Raw genomic sequence first — 12,294 nt, 5'->3', positions numbered from 1 at the left:
ATTCCATTTATGCACATTGGGAGTTACTGTATTCACAATATTCAGTTTTCTGATTTTTCATAATGGACTCTTTTCGGTCTCTCAATGAACTGATGAGGATTTTTTATTTTTTTAGTTGTGTTCCCGAAACAGCAGGAAAACAACTTCCAGAAGGATACGGACCTGCGCCTTCCCATCCGCCACTGGGTTTGGGCTGTAATTATTCAACACCAGGCTCCGTTTCTAGCATCACAGCCATTATGACAGCTGCTCATCTTCTGAGAACGCCGGACACATTACCTTTACCAGTGAGTTTTCACGTTTATCATATATGGACCATATATTTATTGATTGAATCTTACAGTACGAGCGGCGTTTGAAAAGTTCGTGGCGTGTGTATGAAAGATTTATTTGTAGAGTCTGGTAATATGTTACTTTTCAACGTATTACCAGTCCTCCCTTGTAATTAACACACTTTTGTTACCGATGCTGCAATGCGTTGATTCCAGGTGGGAAGAAAGTTTTCTATTGGGCTTCTAAGAATCCATCCACTTGATATCATTGTCTGTGGGAAAATGAATGCCAAACCGGTATTTTTTTTTAAAATTAGGAAATAAGTGAAAGTCCGATGGTGCTAGATCTGATGAATGTGGAAGATGGTCCAAGATTTCAAAGTCTTACTCATGTATTACAGCCATGGCAATAATAGACTTTTGAGCACGCACGTTGTCCTGGTAGAACAAGATTCCTTTGTTGAGTTTTCCTCGGCGTTTTTCTTTGAAGTTTTCAAGCAAATCACAATGTCTGCCTAATATGCCTCCTGTTACTGTCTGGTGTACCTAAATATCATTGCTGAGCAGGTACACCCTTTCATGGCAACGGTCTTCTCCTCTGGCAGTGCTGTCTTTCAGCAGGATAATGCGCCATGCCACACCGCCCGGCACCAGCATAACTCCATGCTACTCCATCACTTCACTAGCATCACTCCGGCTCAAGAAGAAGACCCTCCAGCTATTCTACAAGGTCGTATTTATGCCGGCCATTTCATATGCTTCTGGAGCATGGTTTGCAAAATCGCCACTGTGGTAAACAGAAGAAAGCGTGAGTCGATCCAGCGCAAAATACTTCTAACCATCTCTCGAGCATGTTGTACCATCAGCACGCATGCTCTCCAGGTCCTGGTGGAGGCCCCTCCCCTGGACTTGGAGATCATCCGCTGCGGTCTATTCTATCATCTCTCTAAGGGTAAAGCGGTCTCATGCCCTGACATTACCACGGATCCGGCCAGTGACAGCAAAACTGAAAAACGACGTATTCTCATCCACCTGCAGCAACTCTGGCAGTTCCGCTGAACAAACTCCTCCAAACGAGCTATCGCCCGAAAGTTCCTTCCAGATGTTGAGAGAATATACCCCAAGCACCCACACTGGCTGTCCCCCGAACTCCTCGTCACGTATTTCCTTTCGGGGCACAGTACAATCAGAGGTAAACTCAGCAGCCTTGGGCTCAGCGATACTGTCCAATGCCACTGTGACGAGCCTGAAACATGGGACCATCTTACGTATTTCTGTCCCCTCTGTATGATGATTTATACTGTCAGTTTATCACAACCCTGCAATTCTCGCCCAAAGACCAGGATCATCATATACTGGATAATGAGGGAGGCTACAGGGGCCCTGGTACGTTATGTCCAGGAACTGTTCCAAAGGCGTCGAACATTCCCGCAACCATAGTAAAACCACAGCCTCTAGTAATGTTTGCTGTGCTGTGATAACTGAAGTAAACGACTCACCGAACACTTGACTACTGAACTGGATATCTAACTCGACCACAGGACATGGACCGACTGGACACATCCACTGCTACCTCTTTGGACCTTGATTGTTGAACCTAATTTCATCTCTGGACACTAGATATACCTACCACTGCAAAGTCAACTTTTGAAGGTGCATTGCAAATTACGCTCCAGAACGTGACTCTCGAACTCGACATCAAATTGATCTCACGATACTGAAAGTGGACTTACCTCTCACTGCACAGTCGAAAACCTGAACCCAGGCAATAAATGGGAACAATTTAAGAAGGGACTCCGTCCCAAAAGGACTTCAATGTGGAGGCCTCGAACCGTGCAGGCCCTGCTGCCCATTAACTGAGCCCTATCCGATCTCGCTCAAGAACTTGAAGAAGAGCGTTAAATACAGTGCGCCAGGAGTGAAAAACGACCAGACAGAAATTAATAATCCAAAACATCTGCTCAGCTACCACACCCGGAATAAAAAATGCAAGAAAGACTAGCTGTTATGCCTAGGAATAGTGATGGTTTACTTCCTACAGTGACGTGATTCATCACTGGGACCAAGAAACCCTGCTCATTGCCACCGACAAACATGAGACCTAAATGAAAGTGACAGGTGTACTAACCGAGGATAAGGAACCAAAGACAGAGAACAACCGGGACTGGACACTGTCCCGTGAGAGATCCCACTACCAGAATTGACCTATGAACTGTACCAAGACTACTGTAGTCTTGCTGACAGGATGCCAATTGGCGATCAGTACCGGCTGTCTTGTCTGGTGCCTTTATTCTTTTCCCCGGCAGGGGGTGGAGACGGTTTTTCTATTTCCTCCCTCTCCTGCCACCCCCTTTACCTCGCCTGGTGGGGCATGGGCATGCCTCATTGACAACCTGGGGTCGCCTTCCCTATTGTCCCCGTATTTCTACCTTTCAACCCCCCAGTCTTCAGCCTCCCCCCCACGCTACCTATACGTCAGCGTATGCTGACGTATAGGTAGCTCCACAAGTTAAAAATTTAATCACGCCTAAATTAAATCACATTCACAAATTTTTGGCTTTTTTAATTCTGGCATTCACCCCACTATAATTTATATATATATATGCAAGATGGTCCGTATTTCTTGGTGCAACCGGCAAGAGGCTGATTCTTCATGAAAAAATAAGTCGAAATTGCAGAATAAAAGTTTTTCATACGAGGCTTCGTATGAAAAACTTTTTCTCTTTTGAGAAAATTTAAATATTAGTTGAGTACGCGTGCACTTGACTAAGACACCGTTAAGCGGATCTCGATACCGACCACTATTTACTCTTCTGTTTACAGTGTCTGTCCAGTGCGTACTTTAACATAGGATGCGTAAATTAAAATGAGACACGATATTCCTTTTGATAATTTCCTTTTATTACTTTCAGAATTGTCGGAAATGTTGCCCATTCTGTTGCATACAAAGCTGGGCTCTTCTCACTAGATTACCTTGAAGCCTTTCCAGTGTGTTTTGAGTTTTTAATGTTTAGAACGCCAGTGCAATCCTTTACTTCAATCGTACAAGACTGATGATGTCTTCGGAATACTCGATTGCTTTGATATGACCCCATAAGTAAAAGTCTAAAGGTGTCAAATCTGGCGACCGTGGTGGCTAAGCGATTGTTCCGCCACGACCGATCCAACTTTTGTATCACTCATTTAAAAAGTTTCTCACTTCTCGAGTAAAATGAGCTGTGACACCATCATGCTGGAAAATCATAGTTCTTCTAGTATCCAGAGATACATTTTCTAATAGTCCGGGTAACTCGTTGCATAAGAAGTGTAAGTACGATGCACCCGTTAAATTATCTGGAAGGAAATAAGGTCTCACGATTTCGTTACCGATTATACCAGATCATATGTTCACGCTCCACCTTTCTTGAAAATGCGTTTCAATAATAAAGTGAGGATTTAGTCTTTGCGCTCTCTGGACATGAAACGGATGCATCCTGTTCTCACATAGTACGCGAATAATTGTTCACCTGCTAATGTTATGCCAAGAAGGAAGATCTCTCGTACTAAGACGAGGATTATTATTGACATCCGTCATAATTTCTTCCTCTGTATGATTAGGCAGTCGTCGACGACGACGTCCGCGATTTGATGCAGAGAATGGAACCAACCACAGTCGGACAGGGTTTGCTCTGCTCTTTGAATTACTCACCTGACTGGATGACGACTATTGGGATATCTCTCTCTGTAATAATTTGCTGCAGCAGAAGCGTTTCCAGCACATGCTCCTATTGCAAGGAGCATGTCCGTGTATTCGCGGTTACTGTACCGTGCCATATCGATTGGTTGATAGAAACTGATAGTGAATACTGATAATAATAAGATACTAAGACAAATGATGACATTGTATTATAAACACGCCAAGTTGTGACATTGTATACAAACAGAAGGGTAAATAGTGGTCGGTATCGAGATCCGCTCAACGGTGTCTTAGTCAAGTGCACGCGCGCGTAGTCAACTAATATTTAATGTCGATTTCCTCAAAAACGAAGCCTCATATGAAAAAAATTGATTCTGCAATTTCGACTTATTTTTTCAAGAAGAATCAGACTCTTGCCGGTTGTACCTCGAATTACGGACCACCCTGTGTATAGGCCTTAGCCACTGAAATCTCAGAAAAAAAGTGGCAAGGCCTGTCAAAGTAAAATATAGAGCTACTCGGTACCTGGTCTGTCTCCACAGGGTAAGTGTGGACAACGGGTGGGTTGCGTCAGTGGCCCAACCGATAAATGGCCAGATGAACAACAGAACATAACACTACACATATACAATATCCATACACTATTAAATCTGTGACCTCGACAGAATACTGTCTTACACCTACAATGAAAGCAACGCGGAGATGGGGTAACCCCTGGTGCCGTTAGACACTAAATACACTTTACACTTAGCATCACTCCATCTGAGTTGGTCGGTCTCAGCAGAAGATAGCAAGGTTTTTCCCCCTGAACTCGGGGTTTTTCGTCCATCAAAGCAGGCAAATCAACCAGAGAAGACGCGCAATTTACAAACACCATACACATAGGTAGATGAAATAACTTTCTTGGTGTCACCACAATAAATCGTTTTTTTAGTTTTTGGCACCACTCGTTCAGCATCCCAAAAAACCGATGCCATCGCCCTGCCAGCAGAAGGAATCGACATGGCTCGCTTTCTTTGGAGGGAAAGAGAGCTGTGTCTATATTTTTTTTAATGTAAACCCAAAACACGAGAGGTATTAGAACCTATAGTACTTAGTACCGTACTTGGGTTGGAGGTTGAGAAGACAAAAGAAGATATTTGTTGACATTGGACTTGAACTTCTGTAGACTGCAATTTTCAGGAAATATGTATGAAGGAAGGTTGTTCCAGAAAACGGAAGTTGAATGAATAAACGAGGAAGATGAAAAGTTGGTTCTGTGAGTTTGAAGTTGGACAGTATATGGATGTTGGCTGGTGGCGCCACGTGTTCGGACTGTTTTGAAAGAGAGAGCGGGAATTATAGAAGCCAATTCAGAAGAAGAGTGCCCATGGAAGTATCTGTAGAAGAGGCATGCAGCAGAACCAGTACGTCTATGAGACAGCGAGTGGAGAGACTCTGTTAGAGAGGAATCATTAATTAACCTAACTGCCTTCTTCTGAATGGAATCAAGAAGTCTGAGAGAGATTTTAGGGGCACCACCCCAGTTGTGGGAACAATATTCCATGGCAGGGCGGATTTGCGATTTATAGAGTGAGCAACTGTTTGAAAGAAAAATAACGCCGAGAGCGAAAGAGAAAACCAAGTTTTTTAGATGCAGAGGAAGCAATATTTGTAATGTGCTTGTGCCAAGAGAGATTAGAAGTAAGGGTTATCCTCAAAAGAGATATATCATCTTACCTAGAAATCAGAGTGTCACCAAAGATAAGCTTAGGAGCAGAAGAATCCTTTTTGCGAGATATAAGACAAGACTGAGTTTTAGAAGGGTTGAAATCAACTACGTTGTCGTTGTCCCACTGGAGAATTACCTGAAGATCGGCATTTAAGGAATTGGTAGCAGATTTTCGAGAAGTTGAAGCTGATTGAGCAGGGCTATTCCTTTGTCACAGGTTAAAAGTGATGGATCTGCATGTCATCCATGGTCAAAAACCTTGCAAGTAAAGTTGCTAGATCTGCTCGGAAACGATGCAAATGTTCGCTTGACTTGACACCTCTTGTGCATTTTTGATCTGCTGTTAACATCTTTGGTACCTATCATGCTCACGCCTTTTTCATAGTGAGAACCTCTATTATTATGTGGTACACACTTTCAGGTGAGATGCCGAAGAGTCTGGCAATGAACCGAACTGTCACTCTCGATCACTCATCACCAGATCATGCACAATGTCAACAATTTCTGGAGTAATGGATATGACGGGTCTTTCACAGCGTGGGTCATCTTCTTGGCTCTTCCTCCTTCGCTTAAATTCTGCTGCCCATTGCTTAATATAAAATAGGAAGGGCATTCTCCCCAATGTTGTAACCATATCCTCATAAATTGCCTTTGACGTTAGTTCCTTTTTAACCCAAATATTGAATAACCGTATGGTGAATGATTTTTCCATCTTTCACATAACTTTTGAATCCACGACCTGCAATTAAAAAAACATACATTATTGAAACTGCATGAAATCTGGTTACTATTTGAAGTGTTGTACATTAAGTACACCAATTTTTAACAATATACAAATTTGTACTACTACACTTTCATACTCATGCCACGAACTTTTCAAATGCCCCTCTTTTAAAGACTTTTATGGAAGTCGCATAGGATATTGACTGTCAGAGTTTACATATTGCGAATTAATTTTCAGATGAAAACAGCTTCATTCCTGACAAGTGGACAATACGGGTCGTTTTCTCGTCAGCTACCAGCACCCACTTATGTAGATAGTTTAGGTGAGTACTTAAAATAAATTCATCGTTCCTTAATCTTAAATACTAAAATTAACGAATACATTTATTCTTTGGAAGTCTTTTTTTTATTGAGTTATATGGGTCGTTCAGAATGTTCGTTTGATATTTAAGGAATTAAGGTGTGAACGCTAAATTTATGTACGGTTAATATTAGTGTCGTATATTAAATTGTAAGCTTGTAACCTAATAATGAATCTTCTCATAGCCCATTCAGTGGTACCAGCTGCCATTGGGGAATGTGAATTAATTGATATTCACTAGATTTTGTTTCAGTGACTTCGCATATTTTCTGAAAACTCGTGTATGACTGTAGTATCAAGATTAAAAAAAAAAAAAATTTAAGTTAAAGTCAAGTATTGGAGTGCCACTGAGCTAAGTCCATTGGAGCTTACCAGGAACTATGTTGAAAAATAAAATACAGAGTTTATTCAAATGAAAACTGAGAAAGTTAAATAAAAGTTATATTTCACAAACAACAAAGAGAGTATGCATAATAGTCTTCAATGTGGTCCCCATTATAATCAACGCAGTCTTTCGATCGCTGCGCTAATCCTCTTGGTGAGTCGTTTAGTGTCCAAAAAAAAAAAAGAAAAAAAAAAGAGACAATAATCACATGGAATTAAGTCTGGTGAATGTGGAGGATAGGTTAACACCTCAAACTTCATCTCCTACAGAGATTAGCATGGTGCAAGAAAACAGCACATGCATGCTTTGGCTCATTCAGCCAGCGTTCTGGATAAATAACGCGCAAGCAGAATGTACTACGTGGACGCTTGGTGTTAGTAATAGATCTGACCAGTGGCGCGTTATACCTTCATGGGACCTCATCTATACCTTCATGGGGCTCAAGTCAAAATCTAAATTAAAAACTAATAAAGAACATTTTCAATTTCATTTTATTGTGACTTCCAAACAAACAAATTATATGACATAAGAACTAAAAATAAAATTTCATCAAAATCGGTAAAACCATTTTTGGAAAAACGTTTATTTTCAAATTAATCTTCAAGTAAAGTTTATTGACCTTGGTAGGTAGAAAGTTCAGTTTCAGATAAAAAAAAAAACACTTAAAAATATTAGTAAAAAACAGCAATTAGTTTTTAGAAACAGTGATTTTGAGGCCCCCTCTGATCGGGGCCCTAGGCAGATGTCTTTTTTGCCTATAGGATAACGCGCCACTGGATCTGACACAAGACTATCATTGCTTTTTTGTATATAATGCCTTTTATGTTGGTTTTGTGGTTTTCATTTGAATGATCTGTGTAAAATTTATTTGGATACATACAAATGGATCTTCTTACTCAAAATACAACCTACTGGTAAAACAGTTGCTAAAATTGCGAAATAGTAGACGTGTAAACAAACTGTAGAACACGCACTTTTCAGGCAATATATTGACGCCTCATGTCCTTAAGCTATCTCGTTGCTTAGTCTAGTAATCTGATATATGTGCCATAACACATACACAGATAGCCGAATTCTATAACAAAATAATAATCCAGAGAACCAATAGCTGAAACTCATTCTGTCACATGACCTTTAACTACTTGATACATAAAAGAACACGGGTTAGAAAAAAGGAAAAGATTCAGGTGACATACTCCAATATAGGTGATACACTCATGTATAACCACTTTATGGGTGGAGTGGACCTCTTGGACATTGTTATTTAATTGTACAGGAGGAAGATATAACGTTTCACTCAATGGACTAATCAGATTTTACAGATAAGACAAAGGAAAAGAAATGCTTTTGAAGTTTATAAATATATTTGATTAATTAGATTGTTATTATAAGTTTTCTTTAAAAAAAATCACACTTTAAGTTGGTGAATATTTAAATTATGCATCGCGTTTATTCGTTTTTAGGAAAAGAAGCACCGTTCACCGATTGCTCATCTTACTCAAGTGAAAATGGAAGACAGACACCAGACAATGTGTCGCCACTTCAAGGAAAGGGATTTCCTCTTTATACGTATATGACTCAGGGACCTAGAGCTCTCGCTAAGAGCACCATCAAAGATATCACCGAATCGGAAGGGGATAAAAAGGGTGACCATGTTACATGCCAGAGTGAGTATTTTAATGATTCATAACGATCGGGTAACCGAACTTTCCCATGAATGATATCGAAGTAAATATTTAATGACAAATGTTTCCGTAAAACGCGAGACCATTTTAAACTCCTCGTAATTATATATGATTAAATGGTGTGGTTAATGAGTTTTATTTCTAAGTATGCAGTTTTCAAGTTTCAGTTCAACATTTTTTATATCAACACAGACAGTATAGATTTTGGAATTCGAAAAATTCCTTATAAATCCCTTAAAATATATTTTTATTCAAAAATTAGAGTTTGAAATTTCTTATATTGATTTACATTAGTATCCTTTTGTATAACATGATAGTGAAGGGATTTTTTTAGTACAATTTTTGTACAGTTGTCAAAAATACAGTACTCCACATCTAGTATAATAATTCTGATTTATATAATTCTAAATCCAATAGTTCCAAGTAAAAAATAAGTTCAATTATCCTGATTTGAAGTAATAAACACGTTCAATAGCACTATCTCGGAGGAACTGGCCACGGGTGCCCAACCTGTGTCCAGTCCCTTTGCACTGCGTAGCCCAAGTGTTGTGTGCCCCCACACCCGAGTTTAAAACTAACGTAGAAACTAATTATAGTTGCACATGAACTTTTGAAAATATGCATTTTTAGTAATATCCTATACTATTTTTGTTTCTTGTGTCTTTCCTTGGTATTAAGAATATTATAATCATATAATGTTATTATAAACGTGTAAATATAAATGTTGATAGGACTAATTAAATTCTATTTCGAAAGATGAGTAATTAATGGTAAGGAACTGTTCTTAAAGCCTGCAACCTTCAGCATTTTGTCTGTTTGGGGCCTCAGCAAAAACTGGTTGACCTCCCTGCACTACCTGAATCGCATTCCAATTTTTTTTTCTGAAGACGGGGGTCATGCAGTTGATCCAGAAACGTGGCCGTTAAGCATTAGTTTAAAATTATTATATTAGATATGAAACATTGTATGCTAGACCACTGTACAAAATTGAACTTCTTTCTCCATAGGAAATATAGTCCTCTACTCAATATTTTAAATCAAATTTTATTTAATATTAAATGTAAAACAGATACTCCTATTTTAGATATTTATTTATCTTAAGCAGGTAAACTCTTGGGCGCTAAAATAATACGGCAAGCCAAGAAAGATGGCGAAAGTAAACCACATATAAAAAGGCCGATGAATGCATTCATGGTATGGGCCAAAGATGAAAGGAGAAAAATTCTGAAAGCCTGTCCAGATATGCATAACTCAAATATTTCTAAAATTCTAGGTAAGCCTTTTATAAGTTAAATTCGTGAATTTTGTTTGCTATCTGTTCGAATTAAGAGTTATTTATTATTATTATTATTATTACTATTTGATGCTGTCTATCAGGGACGGTCTCAGGATTTTCTAAAGGAGGGGCTAAAGCAGTGTGCACCGGAATCACTAGACTTAAATGATCATGTAACAGTAAAAAAATCCATCCACCTTGTTTTAATCACAAGGGGAGGGCTATAGCCCCTTCAGTCCCAACCTGGAACCGCCACTGACGTTGATGGCTTAATCATCATATTTCTTTTCGTAATTGCGAATTTGTGAGAATAAAGACCAGACAGAATATCTCCACCGGATGGTATACTTCTTTATGATAATTATTATGATGGAATATATTTTTATTCTAATATGCTAAAAAGATCCTTGTCACCTGACTTAATGCAGGTATTTGTTCAACCATTTTTAAAATTTACATAACCTGTCCAGTTATATAAGACTGAGTGGAAATTTGTTTCAATCGCTTTTTGATGGAAAGAAAAATAATTTCTTATATCCAGTCTGTAACTACCCTTCCTTAATTAAGTGTCTTGTGTGTTTTGTGAAAGAGAGAGAGGATCCTCACTCTTAGTTTATTCAAATCTTATAAAGGCTTAAATCTCGTGTAAACGGCTAGTTTCAAGAGTTGCCAACTAACAAAACGGGAGATTGTGCAGATGGATGGTTCATCTGAAGATGAGATTACAAGAAGAATTATTGAGGGAAGAAAGGTCTTGGGAATGTTGAATCCAATATATGGAGCAATAATTCTCCCCCAAATCAAACGATTAATGTATAACCCAATATTTCAGAGTATCCTACTATATGGATCTGAGATTTGGACTATAAAGAAAAGGCCAAGGAAGAAATTGCTAGCTGTCCAGATGGATTTTTGGAGAAAGTCAGCCCGAAGATCTAAATTAGAAAGAGTCAGGAATGAAGACATAAAAGCAATGGACGCTCAAATAAACATCATTGACAAAATAGAACAAAAAAAGATTAGAATGGTATGGACATGTTATGAGAATGGGGGAAGAGAGACTACATAAAAAAAGCAATGGAATGAACACCCCCCCCCTTCCCCTAGAAGGAAAAGGAGAGGAAGACCCAGAAGCACATGGATGGAGGAAGTAAGGGCCGCTATGGAAAAGAGGAAATTGAAGAATGGAAACTGGAAGTTAGGTCGAGGATAACCGTTGATATAACAGAAAAATCCAAGAAGAAGAAGATTAATAAAGTTTTTAATAAAACTATATTAATAATTTGAATAAAGAACTCTGGTAAATAGTTATATATTCATAATACCCCCAGGCGCTCACATCTGGTGAGTATGGGCTTGGTGCACCCAGGGCCTTGAGCTGGATATCATCATTCTTCTCTTTCTTGGTGATTCCTTTCTACTTCTCTCTCTCTCAGGGTAATAGGAAATTTTTTTTTGACCGGTGCAGCATAAGCCTCAGGCTTACTTGCACCATATGGCTATTAATAATAATAATAATTATAAAATATAAAAATAAATAATAAATATAAAAATACCGAATGCAGAAATTAATTATAATTATTATTTTAATAATTTTTTGTTTACAGGCGCCAGGTGGAAGGCTATGTCGAATTCTGAAAAGCAGCCATATTATGAGGAACAGTCGAGGCTGAGCAAGATGCATATGGAAAAACATCCCGACTATCGCTACCGACCGAGGCCGAAGCGGACGTGCATTGTAGACGGCAAAAAGCTCCGAATATCTGAATACAAGCAGATGATGCGTGCGCGTCGTCAAGAAATGAGAAGTTTATGGTAAATAGCTAATCATTATGCAGACTTAGTCTTACGTTGGCAGACTTACGTATATTTAAGAAAAAAATAAAAAAAATAAAAAATAAAAGCAATAATTCGTAAGACCATTTCCTCCTTTTTCGATTTACTCTTAACTCTGTTGTTTTGTGGAGTTAGTTAAATATTAAATTTAGAAAGCCATTTAAACTGTAACAAGCGCACGTTTATTCCAAGACCGAATTCCATTTCGCGTGATTTGAAGCAAATCGGCAGCTGCTTCATGCATAAAAAATCGTTCTTTACTACATATGCAGTTAAGTATAAAAATGTATTTTTTTTTTCTCCACAAGTCACACACACACAGGAAATGGTCCATGCGCTTGCTTAGTAAGTACGAAAATATATTGGTTT

The 12,294-nt window shown here is 38.8% G+C and overlaps 1 protein-coding gene across 3 annotated transcripts in view; it reads left to right on the top strand.

Annotated features, from left to right (window-relative positions):
- Window positions 1-12,294, top strand: part of LOC150079832 (uncharacterized) — a 177,423-nt gene that overhangs the window by 162,189 nt on the left and 2,940 nt on the right. For 2 of the 3 annotated variants that reach the window (XM_090382585.1, XM_090382582.1), the window contains exons 8-12: window positions 116-287; window positions 6,621-6,705; window positions 8,592-8,795; window positions 9,916-10,086; window positions 11,697-11,904. In XM_090382585.1, coding sequence (XP_090238711.1) covers window positions 116-287; window positions 6,621-6,705; window positions 8,592-8,795; window positions 9,916-10,086; window positions 11,697-11,904 — 840 coding nt within the window. The remainder of the gene's footprint in view (window positions 1-115; window positions 288-6,620; window positions 6,706-8,591; window positions 8,796-9,915; window positions 10,087-11,696; window positions 11,905-12,294) is intronic. The other variant, XM_090382583.1, reaches the window with a different exon arrangement.

This window comes from Mastigoproctus giganteus, chromosome 10, assembly GCF_048544385.1.
Source record: "Mastigoproctus giganteus isolate SK-2022 chromosome 10, ASM4854438v1, whole genome shotgun sequence".
Taxonomy (NCBI): domain Eukaryota; kingdom Metazoa; phylum Arthropoda; class Arachnida; order Uropygi; family Thelyphonidae; genus Mastigoproctus; species Mastigoproctus giganteus.
This window is presented reverse-complemented; position numbering and strand designations above follow the sequence as displayed.